At 42.2% G+C, this 22,945-nt stretch overlaps 2 protein-coding genes across 2 annotated transcripts in view; one reads left to right on the forward strand and one right to left on the reverse strand.

The window, feature by feature from the left end:
* The window catches only part of LOC136854632 (mitochondrial import inner membrane translocase subunit Tim17-B), a 28,957-nt gene extending 15,110 nt beyond the window's left edge, over positions 1-13,847 (reverse strand). The window contains exons 1-2 of the mRNA XM_067131180.1: positions 13,414-13,847; positions 4,286-4,385 (exon numbers count right to left, since the gene is read on the reverse strand). Coding sequence (XP_066987281.1) covers positions 4,286-4,385; positions 13,414-13,439 — 126 coding nt within the window. The 5' untranslated portion in view covers positions 13,440-13,847. The remainder of the gene's footprint in view (positions 1-4,285; positions 4,386-13,413) is intronic.
* Positions 13,848-17,685: 3,838 nt separating this feature from the next.
* The window catches only part of LOC136854633 (uncharacterized), an 83,149-nt gene continuing 77,889 nt past the window's right edge, over positions 17,686-22,945 (forward strand). The window contains exon 1 of the mRNA XM_067131183.1: positions 17,686-17,783. The gene's annotated coding sequence lies outside the window, so the exon portion shown is untranslated. The remainder of the gene's footprint in view (positions 17,784-22,945) is intronic.

A 22,945-nucleotide genomic window follows, 5' to 3' on the forward strand; every position in this document is an offset into this window, starting at 1 on the left:
GGCGCCTGCACTTAGGACTCAACGCTTCAGAACTGGCGGAAAGATGGTGCACTTCCAAGAAAATGCCTTTCCAACAGCGTTTTTGTTGACAGCTGGAAATCTGCAACAGGTGTGACTGAGGGGCCGAATGCCCATGGGCAAACCCACCAACACTTCACTATGAGCACTACATTCACTGAGACATAGAATACATTAATATTCATACTTCTGATCAAACTTTGCTTCAAGAATGGCAACGGCATTGGGGTTGGAAGTATGAGAGCTCGAACGGGAACAGGTTGTGAAGCTAAAGACTGGGATTAGGAGACAAGACAGAAATTACAGGAACATCAGATGAAGATTTAGAAGAATGCTGACTAGCTAATGATTTGTCATTCCTAGCATTAGCTTTCCTAATTCTGTCTTTTTCCAATTTGGAAAAGTGAGAAGTTAAAATCTTCCACTGTCTAGGGTCCCAGTCAGCACATTCAGCACAGGTAAGATCTACAAAGCACACTTGGCCCCTGCAACTAGCTCACACAGAATGTAAATTGTATTTGGCAGAAGTCAGTCTTTATTGCAGCCTTTGCTGCAATAACAAGTGCTCGATGTACTAGCGTCAGTCATCATCAAAGTAAGTGACAACTAAGTCCAAACAAGGGTCAAACGGTAAACTGTCCAAATAAAGTCAATCTGATTAAGTAAATGCTGAAAGGCAACCAAAAGAATCCAAAATACTTCACCGATCTTCTAGGGAAAATAACCAGTAAAGCCTGCGAAAATCCAAATTACTATAGCTGCTGCTCACAACCTTCACCAAAAACCGGCAGAAATAAATTGAACCTTCTTGCTATGTTGTTCCTCTTCTTCCCCTAAAGTGAGCAGGGCTAGCTACTTGCACCAAAATAAACAAAAGAATCGCTACCATGAATTTTCAAATTTTAGCTGCTGGTTATTAGAAATTGTTAGCTATGTAATTACTTGGTAAGTTACTTATATAAAATTGAGTTTTCTTATAAGAATAGATTTCCTTCGTAAAGGATCCTCATTCTTGGCCAGGAATGATGGGCCAGGGAACAATAATAATTGATTATCAGCAGTTTGTGTGATATATCGTCCCCATCTAAGAGAGCCCAGTTCAATAATACGGGCTCCTGATGCTAATGCAATCAGGAAGATCACCTTTTGTAGCATGTGAGTTGCAGTTGTATTGGGTCCACTGAATGAGGGGTAGATAAAAGTCTATGCACCTTGTTCAGGAACCAAGTACTGTACTGTAATTGGAAGTCTTTCGAGAGTGGGTCTTTGTAGAGCAGAAGACTGCAGAAGGGAAGTAACAACTTCTATGCTGGAATCAATCCCAAATCCATAAAGCTACGGTTCCATTAATGCTGCCTTGTATGCCATGATTGTTGTAACCGCAAGACGTTTGTCATCATAGAGGTATATCGGAAAATTCAAGTGTTTCTATAGAAATCTCAACTGGGCTCTCAGTATGGATATAATCTAACCATATCTTCCACAGACTGGTATTGCTGGACAGATGATGTCCGTAATTTTTGCACTAGGTACCTACCAATGTTGGGTGAGTGGTTTCCACAGTAGATAATGTTTAAAAAAATCCATATGTGAAGGTCTCAGCTCAGAAAGGAGGATGTGTAAATGATTTTCCCTCCTACTTTCTGGGGTAGAACAGCAGACAACAGTGGAATTGATCTTTTTACCCATTGCTGAAGTGATAGGAACCAATGCCTGTTTGGCCAGTTTGGGGCTATTAAGTAAGTTGTTCCTTTGAAAGTTAGGAGTTTGCTCAAAACCTTTGAAATCTGGGACAATGGAGGAAAAAGATATATCGTCCTCCACTTGTTCCAGTCTTGTAGGAAGGCATCTCTTGCTACTGCTTGGTACTCCAAGTTCGAGACACATACACTGGGAGTTTGTGATTCTCGTATGTGGTGAACAGGGCCACTTACGGTTGTGGAAGCATGTTGGCTATTGTTTGAAAAGTGTGGTTGTCCAACATCCACTCTGTTGAGGCTGTCATTTTCCTTGATGGAGAGTCTGCTATTATGTTGCAGACAGGTGCCACTGCTTTACTTGTGCTATCCGAAAGATGGCTAGTATTACCATGTTGAGAGGAGGTGAAAGTGATCCTGATCTCTTGATGTAGGACACTGCAGTTGTGTTGTCTAGAACCAACAGAACATATGTCTCTTCTGGAGGTTTGAGTTTTTGAGACACAAAAAGATAGTGATCAATTCCAGGAAATTGATATGACACTTCCACAGAGTAGCTGACCACCTCCCTGCCACCTGACGATCCTCCCAATGTCCTCCCCAACCTGTCAACAAGGCATCTGTGTGTATTGTCACTCTTACAGGGTCACCTGTTTTGCCAGAGATTCCTTCCGGGTCCAAGGCCGAAGTGTCTCCCCATCTTTCTGATTCTTTTGGGGAGATCGGTCTCGCATCTTTTTTCTTGCGTGTGACAGCCAAAGTACCTAATGAGACGAGCAGCCCAACAGCCAATGAAAATTTGAGCTGCCATGATGTCACGCAACATCACGCACCACCCAGGGATGTCACGCCCCTGCCTTGACAGCCTACTAGGCTGCAACAGCGCAACCTTCAACACCAAGAAAGGGGTTGAGAAAAACTTTCTCCAGCCAATAGGAGGCTGTAATGTACCACCAACCAATGACAAATCAGCATGAGCAAACACCCTGCTGACCTACAACTATTTATAGAGTAGATCCCTCTAGAATCACCATTATTATTATTATTATTATTATTATATTATTATTATTATATATTATTATTATTATCATTATGTACTTGGGCAATTTAATTCATAGTAGTCCCGTTACAAAATGTAAATACCAATAAGAATACACAGTTCCGTCTATTATAAAACAACTGGAAACTTTTCAAGGAATGTCAGCCTATTACCATAGATTTTATAAGACCTTTGCAACTGAAGCTAAACTTTCATATTTATGAACCTTCCTATCTCAAAATGCAGAGATTTACAAGCCTTTCTTTCTTTAGGTAGGCCTGTTCAACTGGTATGAGAGTTGTAATGCTTCAAAAGAATTCTGAAACTGAAGACCCAGAGTGATCTGTAATGGTTTTTGTGGCTTATATCTCTTGGAAGACTACTGGTAATCAGCAGTACAAGCCTGCAGAAGAGAAAGCATTCACTGTTGCATTTGAGCACTTACTGGTATGGTTACCATCTTGTGAGTTCTCTGTGATCATATGCCACTTTCTTTCCTTGATAGGGGTAAAACTTCACAACCAGAAACTGGTCTTTCTCCTACATGAATACAACATTTTGATTAATCATATTCCTTGGAGAACATTGTTTGCTGATGCTCTTTCTCACATACTCGAGCACCTACTCTGGGTGACTTCTAGCCTTAAGGTAGCATTCATTATTCACCACCTATCTGGCCTATGAAATTCTTATGATTCACCATTTGTGCATATTCTATACATCCTTTTCTAATCTTCTCCTCTTATATTGAGAAATTGGTAATCACTTTGACAACTTTTAGTTCTGTGCCAACTTTCTGTCTAGAGTTTATTGTCACTGCTCCTCTCTAGTAGTTAATTTCAGGACTTTGTTTTCTTTAAAATACTGCTGTTGGTTCATTTGGGATCCTGTAACCTCTCATCTTCCACTTAGAGGTAAATATCTTTTCTCTTGTTTAAGTGAACAATTTTTGGGTTTACTTGTTTTCTTACTTTGTAAATTAGTTTGATGCAGTTAACTTGTTTTGCACCTCACTACTGTGTTGGTTCTGACTGGTGGTGTTTGTAAATTATAACAAAATACAAAGATCACCTTCATAATCATATTGTGATTTGATATTTATATTATAAAGGCCTAGCTATAGAGTAATATTTGGATGTATTTAACATGGAAAATGATGTTCAAAGCTGGTGTCCTTCGCTGATCTAAACACCATACCACCACCTCTTTTACCTCACAAACACAAAATCATTTTAAAGACCCATTAAAAGGTGATAAAGTAAAGAGAAGGGGTAAAAGACAAGCGTGGGTAATATACTGCACTGTATATCCTAATTATATCGGAGCCAAACAATAACTGACAACAATGATATAATGAATTTTTGTCTTGAGACAGATTCTAATACTATATTGGCTAACAACAGTTGCTCTGAATGTTTTATATTGTGTTAACATCAAGTAGATAAAATCTTATGAGCAAAAAGTTGAGGTCTGAATACCAGTGTTTACCTAAAATCCAAATACAATTACAAGAAGAACAAGTGATACTTACACTAGGGGCATTTCTGAATCCTTTTATAGCCTGGAACAGACCACCACCAATAACTCCCATTGTAAAAGCTCCTCCTGTGTCGTTCACTATTCGCCAGGGGCTGTTAAAAAACACTACACTGTATGACATATTACCCAATATCAACCACAACACAGTACAAGCAATAAAAATAATATAAAAAATTTACAATCTTAACAATACTTGTTTCAAATTACAGTGTCAATTAAACTTCATCAGGAACAGCCAAACAAGCACTATAGTCAACATTTTTATTCCCCTGGGGCATTTCAGCTTTAACACACTAAGCCACTTTCGACCTAAAATACAGGCAAAACACCAAAACATAAAACTTTATATTAGTAAAATACAAAATCAAAGAAAGGTCACACTCGAGAATAATCTTTTATAAATTATGTTACCATAAAAAAAAACACTATTCAGAAAAGAAAACATATAAACTAATAAAATTCAGTGAATTACAATAGCCAATAAAACTAAGAAAAATAAACTGAAGACAAAAAAAAAATCAAATAAAACACAGAACTAAGAAACAGTAAAAAAGGCAAACAAACGCGAAAAGAAAAATTACACAACAGATAAATTAGCCTGATGACTGGAAAGCGAGAGCGGATAGAAAATCAGTAGATTATAGATAGCGGAAAGGAAGACTGATCTTAGTGTGTTACAGCCGAAACGTCCCAGTGGGATAAAAATGTTGACTATAGCGCTTGTCTGGCTGTTCCTGATGAGGATCAGATTCCCTCGGAATCAATCTCTAGCATCAATTAAACTTGCAGAAGAATACAAGATGAATTTTCAAAGTACAGTACAACAATTTGTCATTTTCCCAAGCATACAAATCTGAGCCTTTTATATGGGAGTATTTCTCAGGATGAGCTGGAAACAGTCATTGAAACCTGGTAACAAGGTAGTAACTGGTGGTAAGGGAGATGAGTAGGGGAATCCCCCACTCACCTGCTATCACCAATCCTTTTTCCTTCTCCATCAGGAAACAAGTGTGGGGGGAGGTTGAGGTGGAAATATGATACAAGGCTCTGGTTTGTATAAATACTGTATTGTAACTTTAAAAATTTGTCAACTGCTACTACAGAAATACAAACCATTTATGTTGGAGACTCACTCCTCAAGTGCAAAGCAGTCTCAACTGATGTGCTGGATCTCCACTTGGTTATGTAGGCATCTTGCCACAATCGTGAGCATGAGAGTGACGACTACTGTAATTTCCTGTATGTCTGGCACAGGCATGACATAGCAACAGGACCCTGAACCCAAGTGAGAAGTGTCTGAAAACCTGAACCAAGAGTAACCAGAACCAAGAGTGACATCCCCCCCTCCTATAAAAGAAAGCAGTTATATTGTAATAGCTGAAGCTCTAAGACTGGATGCTCAATTATGTATGCTACCAGCGTCTGTGCCTGATCCAACATACATACTGTACACAGTGTGAGCTGCTGTCCCACAAAGGAAGGAATGAGGAAGAAGGAAAAGGAGCCAGTCTCTCTACCATTCACCCCAGACTTATACCCACTATGTACTCAGGTAAGATACTTTTCTGTCTGAAAGGAGACTGGGTGACTACACAACCAGTTCATCAGCCACCAAAGGTTCTAAAGAAGTTTCCTGGGATTTATGGGCAACATCCCTCAAGTAGAATAAGGTAAAGGCAGTTTGATGTTTCAAACCCCTGTCCCATTACCTGTAAAAATTACTTTTCTATGATAAAGTTTTATATACTTACTAAATAATTTGATAGCTAAAGTATTGGTTTCAACTCGCACGGCAGCTTAAATTTTGAAATTTGCGGTAGCGCTACTTTTGTTTTGGGTAGGTGACTAGACCTGTCCACTTTTGGGGAAAGAGAGGAACAACTCAGCAGAGAGCTTTAATTTGTTTGTGCCCTTCTGTCCATGTGAGGGGAGGAGGGAGGGCTCCTAACCATGCCTGCCACTGGCAACGGACCCAGGATACTGCAATTTTTATGCACCATTTCCACTTCCCACAAGTAATGGGTTGCAAAAACTGACTTGCACCTCCAATATGTTGATTGAAGAATGGAGGGGAGAGACGAGGTGTGTTTAAAAGCTAATGAAGTAGCAACCTCTGACTTCATGAGCTTTGACTTTAAATGATGGTAAGACATCCTCTCTAATCAGAGAATGTGCTTCTGAGATAAGGTCTCTTGAGAAAAAATGCCAGGCCATTCTTAGTGGGCAAGAAGGATTTTTTTTACTAAACCCCATAGGTTACTCACAGGTCCATGGATTTTCTCAGTTCTGTGCAAAGACTATCTTAATGCCCTTACAAGACAAAGAGTTCTCTCTTCCTCTTCTGGTCCCAAGATATCCATCAGATTCTTAATAATAAACCAACAAGGCCAGGGCTTAGACAGGGTCTCGTTCTTGGCTAAAAACCCCAAGGTAAATGAACAGACTGCATTCCCTTGGGAGAAACCAATCCTCTTATCAAATGCATGTGGTTCACCAACACACTTGGTGACTGCTAAAGCCTCAAGAAAAAGGGTCTTTCTGGTGAGATCCCTTAGCAAACTGAACCAAAGGGGCTCAAAACAGGGACTAGACAGCTATGTGAGAACCACATCCAGGCTGTGTCGAATGACTTAATGAGGTCAGACAGATCTTGGTTCAAGGATAGCTCTACTCCCCTACGTCGAGACAGGGCCCAACATGGCCCTATAACCTCTAATAGTTGAGGAAGACAGGCCTCTAGAGGACATTAAATACTGCAGAAAATCTGCTATCTCTGCTATAGATGTCTGAGAAGATGAGATGTTATGCGTTCTGCACCAAGAGCAGAAGACTGTCCACTTGGCTTGTTAGACCTTGCTAGAGGATTGACGCCTACACCTAGCAATAGCCCCTGCAGCTGATCTTGAAAAGCCCTTCACTCTAATAAGCTTCCTGACAGTCTATCCCGTCAGAGCCAGCGTGGACAATCCTCAATGGAATCTCCTGAAGTGGGGCTGTCTGAGTAAACTTGGTTTTTGAGGGAGCAGCCTTGGAAAGTCCACCAAAAGTCTGAGAAGATCCGGGAACCACTCCTTCGAGGGCCAACATGGGGCTACTAAGGTCACTGTTACGTTTTGGTGGGTCCAAAACTTGTTTAGAATTTCCCTTGCCATGCTGAATGGTGGGAAATCATAAAGGTCCTTGTTTGACCAGCCTTGTCATAGCATCTGTTGCCCAGGCTAGAGGGTCTGGGGCTGGCAAACAGAACAGCGAAAGACAACAATTCCTGGAGGCTGCAAATACAGTAGATGCAGGATCAGCTTTCCCCACAGTTTTCACAGATCTAGGCAGACTAGGCAATCCAGGGTCCATTCTGTGGGGAGAACCTGTCTTTGATGGCTCAGCTTATCCACCAATACATTTAGTTTTCCTTGAATAAAACGTGTAAGGATTTTGGTCTGCCCAGAGGAGAAGGGCCCTCACTGCTTCACAGAGGGAGAAAGAGCGAGTCCCTCCTTGCTTCCCGATACAAGACAGAGCAGTGGTGTTGTCTGCGTGGACTGCCACTGCCTTGTTGCAAACTTCCGAAACAAAGAACTGTAGCCCCAAATGAATTGCCTTTAATTCTCTGGCACTGATATGCCGTCTTTGTTCCAAGGACCATGTCCCAGAAACTTCCTTGTTCCTCAGAAGAGCTCCCCAACCTAGGTACAACACGTCTGAGTAGAAGTCTAGATTGCGGCTCAGAGGGAGTAGAGATTTCCCTTCTAACAGTTTGTCTTCAGAATTCCAACATGGCAAATCCCTCTTGATCTTTAGAGTCACGGGAAAAACGGACATGTCCGGGAATTTTCCTCTCTCCCAGCTGGCCCTCAGGAAGAACTGAAGAACTCCCATATGGAGTCTGCCAGAGTAACGAATTGTTCTATGGTGTCTAGAGTCCCTAGAAGACTCATCCACTTGTCGGCTGAGCAGGCTTGAAGAGAGAGAAATTCGTTTACAGTCCTCAGGCATGATTCTACTCTCTTGGGGGTCGGAAAAGCCCACAAACTTTGAGAGTCTATTGTCATTCCCAAATATAGAATTTCCTGTGCCAGAGTCAGCTGGGACTTCTGCATACTGATCAATAAGCCCAAGTCTTGGGCTAGGAGAAAGGTCTTCTGAACGTCCTCCGTACACTTCTCCTTCAATTGGGATCGAAGGAGCCAATCATCTAGACAAAGGGAGATGTTGATTCCCATAAGATGGAGCCATTTTGCAAGGGGGGCGAGAACCCAAGTGAAGACTTGAGGAGCTGTAAAGAGGCCGATGCAGAGCTTGAAACTGATAAACTCTGTTTCGAAACATGAACCTGAGATACTTCCTGGAGTTAGGATTGATGGGGACGTGGAAGTATGCGTCCTGCATATCGATGGAAATCATCCAATCTCCCTGGCGAATGAAAGGACAGTCTAGTTCATTTCCATCCTGAATTTCATCTTCTGGACGAAGAAATTCAGGGCACTGTCGTCCAGGTCAGGTCTCCAACCTCCTGATGACTTGGAGACTACAAAAAACGGTTGTAGAACAGAGAACTGATGTCTTCGACCACCTCTATTGCTCTCTTCCTGAGGAGGGATGAAACGTCTTGGAAGAGGGCCAAAATCCTCTCTGTGCCTACCGAGTAGGCAGCCACGGGCACCTTCCATGGGTAAGGATGACCACTACTGGAAGCTCAATATCACTAAGCTCATAGCACGTGAAGCCATAGCAGACAGTAACAGTAAACACAGTAAGGATAGGTGTACTGATCCCCCACCTCCCATGCAAACCCACCTCTCACCCAAGAAAGGGGTATACTTTGAGGAGGAGTGGCTAGCTGTTTTGCTGTCAGGGAAAGAAGTAGGCTAACTATCCAAGGTTACCTCTTCTACCATAAACTTCCCTACAATAAGAAATTAAACAGTAAAGATTCATCAAACAAGAGGGAAAGAAGGCTCAATACAGTACACTCATTAATGCCCTTCACACCTCTGATTATGACATTAATTTTTGTGTAAAAAAAAAACTGAAAAAACACAAGTTCAACTTAGCATTCAGGAGTGTAACACAATCGCCTCACCTGACTGACCAAAGAAAAAAGTACTCGGTTATGGCAGGTGGGTGAGGGACATTCCCCAAGTCATCCCCCTTAACCACAAGTTAAGGGGGATGCAGAAGGATGCTCCTACATCAAAGACAATAGTTTGTATTTCCGTAGGAACAAACGTGCCTTCTGACTAAGTGCCGCAACTTGACATTGGACTTTTTACACTGTGCTCTTAGGTCTCCTTCATATGCTTAGTGTATATAAATCATACCGAACCCTAACGTAAATTTACTATTACTGAGATACCCAGTCAGGTGGGGTCGCCAAGCCCTAGGTTAAATTAACTTTGGCCTACGTCATGATGCCCAGTGAGATATAGAACCAGCACTTTAATTTAGATTATGTTACAAAAATCGAGGTTAGGACACCCTAGTCCTTCATAATGTTTTGTGATTTATACTTAAGGGAACCCACAAAGTCCCTAAGTATAAATCTATAATTTCAGACAGCTGCAGTAATTAATATACTGTATATGGTTTTAGTTCTATACTTAAAATTCCAGGCAGAACTAAGCAATAACTCTGCACCAAGTACAACTTTGGAAACTGATATTTCCTATAGTACTTTGGTTGCTTATCAAGAACTCATCATTTTTTTTTTGTAACTGACCTGTAATTAACCTCAGAAGTTGTATGCTAGCCATCCTGGAATGCTATCATGAATGCGCAGTGTTATAGGGGAGCTTTTGGTAAAAAGTGGACTTTACTTCACTGGGTGATTCAGGGGGGCAGAGCCCCCCCGGATAAGTAACATGGCCTGCTAGGTTAGGGTACATTAAGTCAGTATAGTTCCTTTTATAATAGGTTTCCTTAGCCAATCCCTTCTTGAATGTATGGCTCCCTGACGACTTGCAAATGTGCGGAAACATGGTAGATAGGCTATGAGGTTAATAATAACTCACCAACAATAAACAACATCAACTAAATCAGTAATGCTAAAGGTATGTGAAAATTCAATTCCTGATAATTCTAAGCCGTAGTTCTGCGATGAGCTAGACTATGGCAATTGACGTTTTCCTATGTTAATTTACTTGATTTACAATTATTTAAAGTAATATTTTCTCAGCCAGCTGTAACTAAACTGTAATTGACCTTTGAAGACTACACGACGGGGTAGATCTAAGACGGGATTCTGCGGCGATCCCCCTCCATAGCTAATGCGGCAAAATGTAACCAGTAAACACCCCTAAAAATACCAACCTAACGTACCCTAAGGGTGCTTACTGGTTACAATTTTGCCATATTACTTATGGAGGGGGGTGGGGGCTTGCCGCGGAATGCTGGCTTAGATCTACCCCGTTGGTAGTGGTCTTCAAGGGTCAATTGCAGTTTAGTTACAGCCAGCCAACAAAATATGACTTTAAATTCGGTAGAACTACGGGTAATTCTAAGCCGGCTGTCCACGGTGAGCTAGACTATGGCAATTGACGTTTTCCTATGTTATTTTACTTGCTTTACAAGAATTTAAAGTAATATTTTGTGGGCCGGCTGTAACTAAACTGTAATTGACCTTTGAAGACTACACGACTTGAATTACCTAACGCGGGGTAGGTCTAAGCTGGCATTCTGCGGCAAGCACCCCCCACCACCACCATAGCTAATACGGCAAAATTGTGACCAGTAAACACCCCTAAAAATACCAACCTAACGTACCCAAGAGGTGTTTACTGGTTACAATTTTGCCGTATTAGCTATGAATGGGGGGTGGGGCTTGCCGCGGAATGCTGGCTTAGACCTACCCCGCGTTAGGTAATTCAAGTTGTGTAGTCTTCAAAGGTCAATTACAGTCTAGTTACAGCCGGCCAACAAAATATTACTTTAAATTCTTGAAAAGCAAGTAAAATAACATAGAAAAACGCCAAGTGCCACAGTCTAGCTCACATCGGATAGCCGGCTTAGAATTACCAAACTAAGTTATAGGTACATGGCGGGTATTTAGCGAGAAATGGCAGTTTCTTATAGTATTTTGGATGCTTATTAACAATTTAACGTTAATTTTTGGCAGTCAGCTGTAATTAACTTACAATTTACCTTTGAACTCTAGCCTACTGTAAGGGGGACCCCGATGGGAATCCGGGGTTTCCATACGTGATCTTCACGAGACAGAGCACCAGTACGTCTGTTTTGAACGGTTCATATCCCATCAGGCAAGTGCAATAACTTATTAACATATGGGTAACTCCCACCCCCACCCCCCTCGGCCCAGTACTAAACACGGCGAAGGGACATTACATTTGGCCGACAACAAACAAACGCACCGCCAGTGTCAGAAGCCTAAAAGTGTTGAAAAAACCAGTTTCCAAGGTACTGCACTTGCCGGACGGGATATGAAACGTTCGAAACAGACGTAGCCGTGCTTAGTCTTGTGAAGATCGCGTTAGGAAACCCCGGGCAGATTACAGTTTCGTATGCTGGGCCGCCTAACTCATTCTGCCGTGCCGAGATCCCTCCCCCAAGGTAAGTAGTTCCACCCAAACAGCTGACGACCAACGACCCAAAATGTCCCGAGACCTGCTTTCCCCTCCGTCCTTCCTCAGTCTCGTCCGGGTTCAAGAGTTGCTAACATGGCTACTTTCGTGTCTTCCGTGTCGTATCCGACCCACGTGGAATTTGCGGCTAAGAATCCAGTGACCCTTTAAAGCTTTCCTCGAATTAATTAAACGTGCATATCCCTTAAATAGAGCCGTTTCAACACCCGTCAAAATGCGGTCTAATGTCGCCGAATCACAACAATCACGGGACGCCGCCATCCAAACGGATTGGTCAATTCCACGAGGTCCTGTTCCCCCAGTTCCAGTTGTCCAGACCCCGCCGAAAGCCAGTGTCCCAGCACCAAAACGAAGAAGAATGGAGCCACCGATATCGGCCATTCCGGATTTCTCAGACGATTCCGACTTCGAATGAGGTACGTGCTGTTTCGAAAAGTTAACGATTTACTAATTCCACGGCCCTTCTGGGGCGTCCGGGGGGGCGAAGCCCCCGGCCAGGTAAGGGCACGCCGTCCTATGTTAGGTTAGGTCGGTTTCGTTAGTTTAGGTCGCGACCTAGGTTTGTGAGGGGGGTCAGGGGGCAAAGCCCCCCAAGCCAGGTAAGGGCACGCCGTCCTAGGTTCGGTTAGGTCGGTTTCGTCAGGTTGGGTCACCATCTTTTTGTATCCGTCCGCTGATTCTCTAGCCGGTACCCACTGCCACCTGGTGGTGGGTCACGGCTAGGAAATCGGCAGACGGAAAACCACAGCACACAAAACTGTAACCGCGCCGAAACCCCTCGTTGGATGGACTTCAGGGGACAATTACAGGTTAATTACAGCCGACCGCCAAAAACTAACGTTGAATTGTAAATAAGCAACCAAAATACTATAAGAAACTGCCATTTCTTGCTAAATACCCACAATGTATCTATTACTTAGAAATACCTTAAACTCTTGTAAAGCAAGTAAAGTACCATTGGAAAACGTCAACTGCCATAGTCTAGCTCACCGCGGAACTACGGCTTAGAATTACCCAACTCCCAAGGTAACAGTCCATGCGGTGCTCTTACTTACTTCTACCATACCAAATACCATTATCCCACTTTGGTTCCACCATAACTATTACAACATGTCTTGTATTATATACTGTAGTAGCCTATAGTCTCAGACTGTGGGGTGGGAGTACGCAAAAACTAATGGTTTGCAACTACAGTAAAAGTTAGGTATCAATAAACCCCAAGAAAAGTCACAAAATTATAATAGTTCATGGAGGCTCATTGAACTGCGTGATTATCCTAATTATTATTGTTTATAATTTTGTATTAACACTAAGGTTAGGTTATTCGTCAATCAAATCTAGATGTTGCCTTTGATCGGTAAAGACCGCTGTGAACAAAGTTCGGCTAATTCACAGCTACGACTAACAACTTCCATGAAATATTTAGGAACACAGGTTTCGTTATTATATGGCAGAGGCACATCCATATTAGCCTGTTACATAATATACAGCAGAAACATCTCGGGCTAAAAGAGAGAGAACTCACCACGGCTCATTCGCGTACTCCTCCATGTCTGTTCACAAATCTCCCGCTTTCCTATTGATTATCCTCGATGTTATTGAGTTGAAATATGATTTCAAACGTTAAAATAAAACTTTTTCGATAGTATAACAGGTTATTACATTACAACAAGACAACAAGCACACTGTTTTGCGTTGGTGTTGCGTGATGGTCCAGATGATTTGGTTCCGGACACTCGTCACCACATGCTTTAGTCCGGAGTTGCCGTGAAATGGCGTTCGATAAACAATGCTGTTTCTTTAACCGAAAGCCATTTCAAATATTCAAAGATACATATTTTCGTTTAATTTAGGATCATATAGTTCATTCCTAAACTACTATTATGAAGCTGATACGCCATCAATTACCAGAGCTTAAAAAGACACGATGAAAGTCCGCTATTGCTCTTATTTTAAGGTGTCTCCTTTTGTTTTAATGTTTCTCAGTTTGTTATCTGATCTCGGGTTTCGGCAATTGTACAGAGGCATGGCTAATGACCGCATAAGATTACGAACCATTATAATTTAGCCAATATTCTATACACCATGTCACGCTGGTGGAGAGTCCAGGGAGGGCACCCTACATAAGGATAGGTAAATTTAAGGGAGGGTTAAGTTATGATGTTTTTTGAGCAGGTCACAACCCGCGGAAACAGGTCTAAGCTGCGCAGCTCTTCTGCAATTTTACCAAAATTTAGACTGAATGTACAGAATTCATCTAATATTTTATGACTCGGCTGATGATGATGAATGAAGGATGGCACGGTCGATTGAAAGTATCACCTTTTAAGGATAAATACTGACAGAGGGTGGCGCAACTGGGTGCGACAGATGATAGCCTACAGTCATTATTATTTCAAATTGGTTGAACAAAATTGCGGTAATAAATGTCATATTTTGACTTATATAGTATACGGAAACTGGATCTATTTGTTTTTTATGTTAACCTGGCTATGACCATAGTCATCCGAAACAAAAAACTAAATGCACCGTTGCCTTCTGTCTCCTAGTGTACGGGAACTACGGAACACTTTGGGGCGGCAATTCACATTTCCTTGTTCCAGTATGCTGATAATGTCAAAAGTATGATGACCCTCAACTTCAATGAGTCCTTGGAAATTGCACCCCCTGTATAGGTTGAAAATCTTTTAAAAATTTAAGAAGCAGTTTCTCAAAGAATTTTAAAAAGGAATTTCTATAGCGAGGGTGTTTATTTCCTTCAAATGTACCGATCGATATAAGCAGTTCGTATGAACAGTAATGCTGCATATATTTTTCTACCGATATGGCAACTAACTCATCAAAGGAAATTCCGCAACAAACAATCGTACCGAAAATTGGTTCGCAACCAGGGTTTGAATTACAAATCCCCTAAACTCCTGACCAGCTAAGACTTTTACCAGAGCTTGTTGATTCAGCTGCTTTCCTCCTTCGATATATCCAAGAAACTTTCACAAATCAACTAAATTACGCTTAGTTGTCTCAGCTGAGGTCTACCAATTCTTTGCCAAGTAACCGAAACATAGCAAATTCGTTGCTATCCGGAGTTCCGTAGAAATAAAAGCTCGGAATTCAAACCTGTATATAAATAAAAAAAAAAATCATTATTTTTCTCATGAATTGGTGCAGATCAATTTCAGTTTTCCAGTTCAAAGTACTATTAGCTTCCTCATTAAAGTAACCTTTCTTCAGGAACAATAAGACTAATTTCTTTAAGAAAAAGGAATTTATTTACAGAAAGCGGTAGTCGAGAGTCACAAGACTGCTGTCTGACTACACTTGTCAGTTCCCGGTCACCTTGGTTTAAGAGTATTCCTAGAAAAGTGTTTCATAGATGAATATTGCTGCTAGTCTATTCCGGGATGTCTTTCTTGCAAAGTGAGTTTTTTGACACTTTTTGATATGTAAGTATAATATTTATAGGCATACCGAAATGCCTATAAATTCCCGTAATTCCGAATACCTAAAAACTATGAAAAAAAGTGTTGGTGATTTTGGCCTTGCAAACTAGAATACATAAATTTAAACAGTTGAACTGTACTTTATATAATAATAATAATAATAATAATAATAATAATAATAATAATAATAATAATAATAATATTGCAACAGCCAGTGATTATAATACGTTGTTATCAGTTATTAGTTACAAGTAATTATGAAAGATACGATGAGAATGAAATTCATTTGTAAAAATGGCATGGTGTCGATACGAAATGGAATTAACCCAAGTAAAATTCAGGTTAAGATATAGGAGTATTAACGCTCATTTATTAATTGTATACATAGCATGCCAGTGAAAAAGAATTCCCTTTAAGGCACCATCGGTGTACCGCCTTTAGGCTGGACAAAAAAAGGAAACGAAAATGAAAATTCATTAAAGATACAAAATAAAAAGGTGAGCAGACTTTTTTATTTTCAGTATGTAACAAACCTTGCATAATAACCACTAGCTCAGTAGTAGCAAATAACGTTTGTCACCTTCTATCAAAGCAGATATCACTGCAGGAATCTACCTAGATTCTTTTGGCCAGCAAAGTCAAAGTTTAATGCAATCGGATCGATAGGGCACTGCCTCTGTCTGGGATTATTTTTGTTACAGTCGAGGTGCTCTGTTCTGGGGAGATCACATGCTTGGTATGTTCGAAAAACAGCGATGTTTCGGTGGGTTTATAAATGGCTTTGCAGCATCAGAACTTATTTTGGTTCGTGAAGATGTTAATTCAGTCATGAGATGGGAACGTCTGTATACTGATGGATAGTGGATGGAAAATAGACCTTATTATCTCTTTGCACACGGTCACAAAACTTATCTTTCTATTCTAAATTTTAAATTGCAGCTGAAACATCATTTACAAAAAAAAAAATGCATTATGGCAGCAAGAATGGTCTGAACGTCGAAAGTCAGGCGTCTTCCGTTTTGCATTACTGGTGGACTTTGTTATGCTCATGACAGTTGGATTAAAGAGGGAGTTGAATGGATTTGTCGTGGGTGCTAATAGATTTTGATCACTCAGATGATGCACTGTTACCAAGCACTGGTTAACAGACTGAAACAAATGGCAAGTGATGTTGGTCTTAAAAAAGCCAACGTTTCTAAATCAAAGGTTGTGAGAACGGAAAATGCTGGAATAGAAAGTATAGTAAAGAGAAGTCACTTACCAATGGTGTTGCGACTACCTGGCCAGTTTTAGAAATGAACGGTCTCATGAAAACGAATTTGTTGAAAGACTGAAGATTGTAAATCAGGCCATGTGTACGCTTAGCAAAGTATGGTCATCGAATAAACTCACCTTGTATAACATGATATATTTAGATAACTCGATATTGAGATCAAATTTAGCCAATGAAAAGGAATCTTGGTACAACAATGAGATAATTTCAAACCGCTTTAGGGTTTTTGAAATAATGCATTGTTGCTAATATTTGCATTGAATAACAAATGTTCAGTTAATAGATAAAAGACTGGCGACTAATCAATGGCACTGAATATGACATGTTCTTTGATTGTAGCGTGGAAGGATTCCAAGGGTTCTTTATTCAATGTCGTTTGTTAAAAATCATTAAATATCATATTGCTCTCACCTTTAGCTCTATTGGCTTTCAATATTACATTCACTAACAAGTTGTTTTCCATAATCTATAACTTTACTTTAAAAATTCTTCAATAAGTTTATGCTGCTATAATTAACTAACAGTTCATTTGGATTCAGCAACGTCCGCTAGGATGCTTTCTTCTGTGAGTGCAGCTGAAATCTTATTAGTGTAATTAGCAACTGATAAGGATATTCATTCACACTAATTATAGCCACTTATTCGTAGTTTAAACAGTAATCAAAACACGCCGAAAATTTGAGGCATTTTACGAATATTCACGTTCCAGAATCAACAGCATGCGCTACCCCATCATAAAATTATTTACAAACTTAAAAATAGCCAAAGACAACTCGAAAACAAAGACACGCACACACACACACAGAAAGAGAGAGAGAGAGAGAGAGAGAGAGAGAGAGAGAGAGAGAGAGAGAGAGAGAGAGAGAGAGAGAGAGAGAGAGAGAGAGAGAGAGAGAGAGAGAGAGACTAAAACATTTCACATTATACTATATTTGGTGTGTGATAAAAATACAAGATAAAGTAACGTGACTCGTGAAATCATAAAGATTAATTTTTTAACGATTCAAAGAATGAGTCAATGATGATAAAAAGCAATTCTACATCACTTTGGAGAGTCATTGCATCCACAAAACTTTGCTCCCCGCTCTCTCTTCATCTCTCTCGCAGACCTTTAGTAAATAATCACCAGATGGCAGTTCGAACTTGTTATTTGTAGTAATGATATTTGTGAAAGTAAGATAGGTAAGTGTGAGATTATTCGATCTATTTTGGCTATTTTTCAACGTATTACCCCGCCAATATTTCCTGCAATGAATTTTTCAACAGATAAAGCAAGAATATCTGAGTAAACGCCAAGGTGTTCGAGGTATGACGAAGGAAAGAAATGAGAAGTCTCCGACTGTCATTGTTTACAATGATCACTAGCAGACAAGTATTTTTCTCATTGCTGTCAACTGTTTTAGCCCCAGGCTAGACTGACAGACGAAGAACTGTTTTTACCCATGTATAGGCTTTACGGATGTGATGATGAAAATAATAGGATAGAATTCGTTACCAGTGTATGGAAATATTGGTCAGTCTTTTGTTTTCGTAGCCTTGGAGAGTCGTAGTCTACCAATGCCATAACAACGCCCACCCTGTTTTCACACGAAAGATGAATAGATTTAGGGGCAAGGAAGCCTCCTGCTTTCCAAACTGTTGAATAAACTGCTAGATTATTTACCTTGCCCAGTAGTTTTATATATTTTTAGTCTAGTACATTCAGAATTAATTTTATCCCTCAACCATTGACAATCCATACTTGTTTTCAGCTTGACTTTACCCAACTGCTGCCCCCTCGGTTACTGTACTCCTGCTTATAACATTTTAATTTATTTTTTATTGTAATTCTTAAATACACATTTGCCATTTGTGTTTCCTAGGTCTCAGATTGTTAGAGGTGATAAGCCTAGCTTTTACGGCAAATCTGCAGGCTTAGACTAATCAATGGGACCAACGTTTCTAGCAAGTTATTGGTTAGAACTAGCCTGCTTCTACTTACCAAATCTGACTGTTTAGCATGAGTTTCCAATTAGGCCTTATTCCAATAACACCAGGGTTTTTTTTACAGAAGGCAATTTAATGAAGACCTCCACCACATTTGCCCAATATTTTTCTTATTTAACTTGTGTAGTCTGTTGTGCATATGTTCCTATGAAAATACAAACCAGATCCATATATGCAGGTGTACTCCACAAGACAAGTTAGAATTAATCTTTGAAATTTGACAAAAAGTTAGGTAATTGGTGATTAAGGCAGATGAATGGGGGAATACCCCTCACACACCTGCCATCACCAAGAACTTTTCCTTTGGCCGCCATCTAGTTAAGACATTATGCCATCCTCTTGCTAGTCTGTTGTTGGATATTTAGTTCTTAAGAATTTGTCTTTTTTCCATTTACTGAGTAGCACTTGTGGAGGTACTTTAAGCTGCCTCTGATTATTGATCCACATAGTTATTATTCTTCTTGTTCTCATCCCTCCCTGTGTAGTTCTTCATTGGGTGAGTCAGTAGAGTTCTGGACTGGCACTTGCTAGGCCGGAGTTTGATTCCCGGCCGGCTGATAAAGAGTTAGAGGAATTTATTTCTGGTGATAGAAATTAATTTCTCGCTATGATGTGGTTTGGATTCCACAATAAGCTGTAGGTCCCATTGCTAAGTAACCAATTGGTTCTTAGCCACGTAAAATAAGTCTAATCCTTTGGGCCAGCCCTAGGAGAGCTGTTAATCAGCTCAGTGGTGTGATAAAACTAAGGTATACTTAACTTTTTTTATGTAAGGTGTGCATTGAGTGGGCTTCTGTAGTGGAAAAGATATAGCAAGAAGAGGAGTAGGGAGAGGAATAATTCACTGTCATCCTCAAAGAAACACTCCCCCAGTGATATCTCCAAATCCTTCTAGTTCTTTTTCTTCCCACCCCTGCTGTGCCTTCTAATCATATAGCTCCCCCTCATTCCAGGAAGGGAACTCATGGCAAAGTGGGTGCCTGCCATACTCTACACTTTCCTCGGATGACAGGTTGGGTAACCAGGCCAGTCTCTGCCTTTGCAGGACCCCGACCTGAGCACCATGCTCACCACCACGCACACCACTGCTACTGTTCCAGGACTGCTGTTATTTTGAACAAGTAACTGCACATGTGGCCTTCCCTAAACATCCCAATTAGCCCTTCTCTTGCAGCATTCCTCGATCACTGAGCCTCATCTAAGAAAGAGAATTCTCCTGTTCATGCAGTTCCTGTTGCCACTGCTTCATTTGCTAAGGAGGTTGATCATTCTGTATTGGTAGAACTTCCCATGGGTGATGTTCTGGCATCAACCTCAACTTCAGCACTGATGACATTCAGTCTCAACCAGTCTTTTGGCACGGAGTTGAGCAGGGCATGAGCTAGGGAGAAGAGGAAGATGCTTAAGCACTATTCTTTGACCTCCTTCTCCTCTCATCAAGTTCTTCCTCTTTCTTCTCCTTATCATCACTCCTCCCCTAGGAAGAAGAAAAAAGGGGAAGTCCAAGAAGGCCTCTGATAAAGTCCCATAGGACTTCAGGCAACTTCTCTTCCCTATTCTCTGGGAAGCAACAGCATTCAGCCACCCATGGGCGAACTTTCCACTGTTGGCCAGGCTGGCACAGGTATTGCTGACCATGTTCCGTACCTTGTCTTGTCCCATTCCAATTTGAACAAGAGTTCTCCTTCTGGCTCTTTAACTTGTGTTCTATTAGCAACACACTGTTGAGCCAGTGCTGCCTGTTTATGGCCCTAGGAACAGGTACCAGAGCAGACTAGTGTGTCTGCCCCCTCTCGAGAGATGACCTGACTCGTGCTATTTAGGATCTGATGGAACCAGATGACCCCTTTCAGATCCACAACAAGCTCAGTTGGAACGGCATTTTCAAGAGATTATGGTGCTCATACATGAGCTTAATGATGTCAGGGATGCTTCTATAGCTCCACACCTATCTCAGATCTCATCAATAGAGCTCACTCTTGGGTGCACTCTTGAAATGAGACTGTTTGGTAGGTTCCCTTGGTCCAGCTTGCTCATGGTGTTTGTTCCTACACAATATACAAAACGTTGGTCCTCTACATAAGGAATTACTTTCAATGAATCTGGAACAGCTGTTAAACTTTCGAACAAGGTGGTAAGGCTGTTAACTACTGTCCGGTAGGCGGGAGCCCCACCTGCCTGTATGTAAATGTTCCAGTTTGCTTTCGGCCATCATGCTGTGCAGACGTGTGCTCACTGTCTGTCCTGATCACTGTTTTGCTTTTTTCCTGGTGGCTGCTCCTTCCTGGATGGGAGACTTGACCGCCATCCTTAAGATATTGAAGAAGAAAACAAAGAAGAGGGCTCATAAGGTGTCATCATCGTCGTCGTCATCATCTTCATCTTCATCTTCGACTGCTGCCTCCTCCTCCTCTTCTTCTGAGGCTTGCCGGCCGAAGGAGAAGAAGGCTGCCTCTCCCCTCCCAAGAAGTCTCGCCACGGGACTTCTAAGGGGCTGCCTCCCTCCACGGGAAGCAGTGGGATCTCTCGTTGGATCTCCTTAACCTTTGGGCTCAGAAACTGCTTCGCTTACCCCACTGGGGTCTCTTGTCTTGGGAGCCTGGAGTGCGCAGGCCCCCAAGGTCTGCGTGCTCAAAACCAGCTTGAAGAAGTCTGCTTCTGAGATTGGTACTGTGCCTGCCTGTCTCTTCTCGAGTTTCTCTGGACACTCGAGATGAGACCACTCCCGTTGATTGTTACGTACAAGATTTGGGAGTTTAGGGTGCTTGACAAAGTCAAGTCACTCCGAGTGCTCGAGATTCCGTGGAATCTAGAGTACCCCAAACCAGTACTGGCGAGTTCGCTCCCCGGTCTGGTTTAGGCATAGAATGAGAGAAAGTGCTGAAACAAGTGGGTGTGTTACCACTTCAAGTGCTTGGACAGGTTCCCAACCCAATGCTTCAGACTGGAGGGTCGAGCACTTGGAGATGCAGTGAGTGGGTCCCCTGTTCAGTCTTCTTCTCTTCAGGAGATTTTGGCCTCAAAGAAGACTGGAACACGTTGGAAGGAGTGCACAAGTTCACATCAGACGGTTCTCAAGCACTCAACTCCGGTTAGCCCTCGCTAATGTTCGTGTGATTGGCCCTGCTCGCTGGAGGAGTGTGCTCGAGTATGCTCACGTAACCTCTCCGCTCTCCTCAGGACAGTGCCTCGCTAAGATGTAGATGCTCTCCGAGACCCATGCAGCCATTGGCACCATGGGTTGGTGACTGCCCACAGCCTGCCTCTCCTACTGGCTCTTCCTTTAGGACAAGTAGGAGTGCTCGATCCCCCTCACCTGTCTCCTCAACCTCCTGACAGGAGGGACTCTGGTGAGAACACTCATCCTGATCAGAGCCCTGCTACTCAGTCGTGTGCCCAAATACTCGAGGAGGGATCCCAGGCGTCTGCTGAGGTTCCCCCTCCTGCTGGGAGAGTGGATCGGGAGGACTGCATCCTGGAAGCGACTCGAGTCCTCTTCTCCAGGATGTGGACGCCCCCGAGATGCAGAGGATTTTGCAGAGTTTGTTGCGCTGATTCATCAGCACAATAATCTCGGGGAAGGGACCATGGCCTCTTCTGTGGGTCGTCCCCTCGTGTCTTGAATCTTTTTGGGGTCCAAATAGGAACCAAAATCTTAGGTGGGGCTGCCATGGTCAATGCTTGCCAAGGGGGTACTCGATCAAGTGAATAACCTGGTCTCTGGGCAGGAAAATTCACTTTGATCAAACTGCTTGGAGAAGCTTCTTCCTTGTCCTCTACCTCAACAGAAGTGCTTCTACATGCCCTCGGAAGGGTCTCTGCCGACTAAACAGGTTGACCCGGACCTGGTTTGTCTAGGCCCGGGTCTCTTGCTGCAGCAGTTTGCTGCGGAAGGGGTCTCCCTCTTGCAGCAAGAGGCATCGAACCTGGAGGCCACTGCTATGGCAGCTCTCCAGACCGTCTCCTGGCTGGATCTTTGGTCGTTCACAGCATCCAAGGTTGCCGCCTCCTTGTGTCCAAGAGACGTGCCAAAGACAACGACCGCCTTGTCCACAAGGCAATGGCCAAGACCCCTGGCTCTTTGCATGCCGTCAGGCTAGAACCCTTCAGGCTAGAACTTCCTCGACCCCTAAGAAGACCCAGGCTTCGAAGGCTGCTTGCAGAAACACCCAGCCTTTTTCTACCTCTGCCAAGAAGGGTGCACAACTGCACCTCTTTCAACCCTCTTTCCAGTCGGGAAAATGGGGCTAAGGTAAGAAGAAGTGAAGATGCTAGGGGTGGCGTTCCCTTCCAGCTGCTACCATTGGTGTGAAGTGGTGCCTATGTAGCCATTGGGCAACATGGCAGTGACATGGAGC

The sequence above is a fragment of the Macrobrachium rosenbergii genome, chromosome 29 (assembly GCF_040412425.1).
Source record: "Macrobrachium rosenbergii isolate ZJJX-2024 chromosome 29, ASM4041242v1, whole genome shotgun sequence".
Lineage (NCBI taxonomy): Eukaryota > Metazoa > Arthropoda > Malacostraca > Decapoda > Palaemonidae > Macrobrachium > Macrobrachium rosenbergii.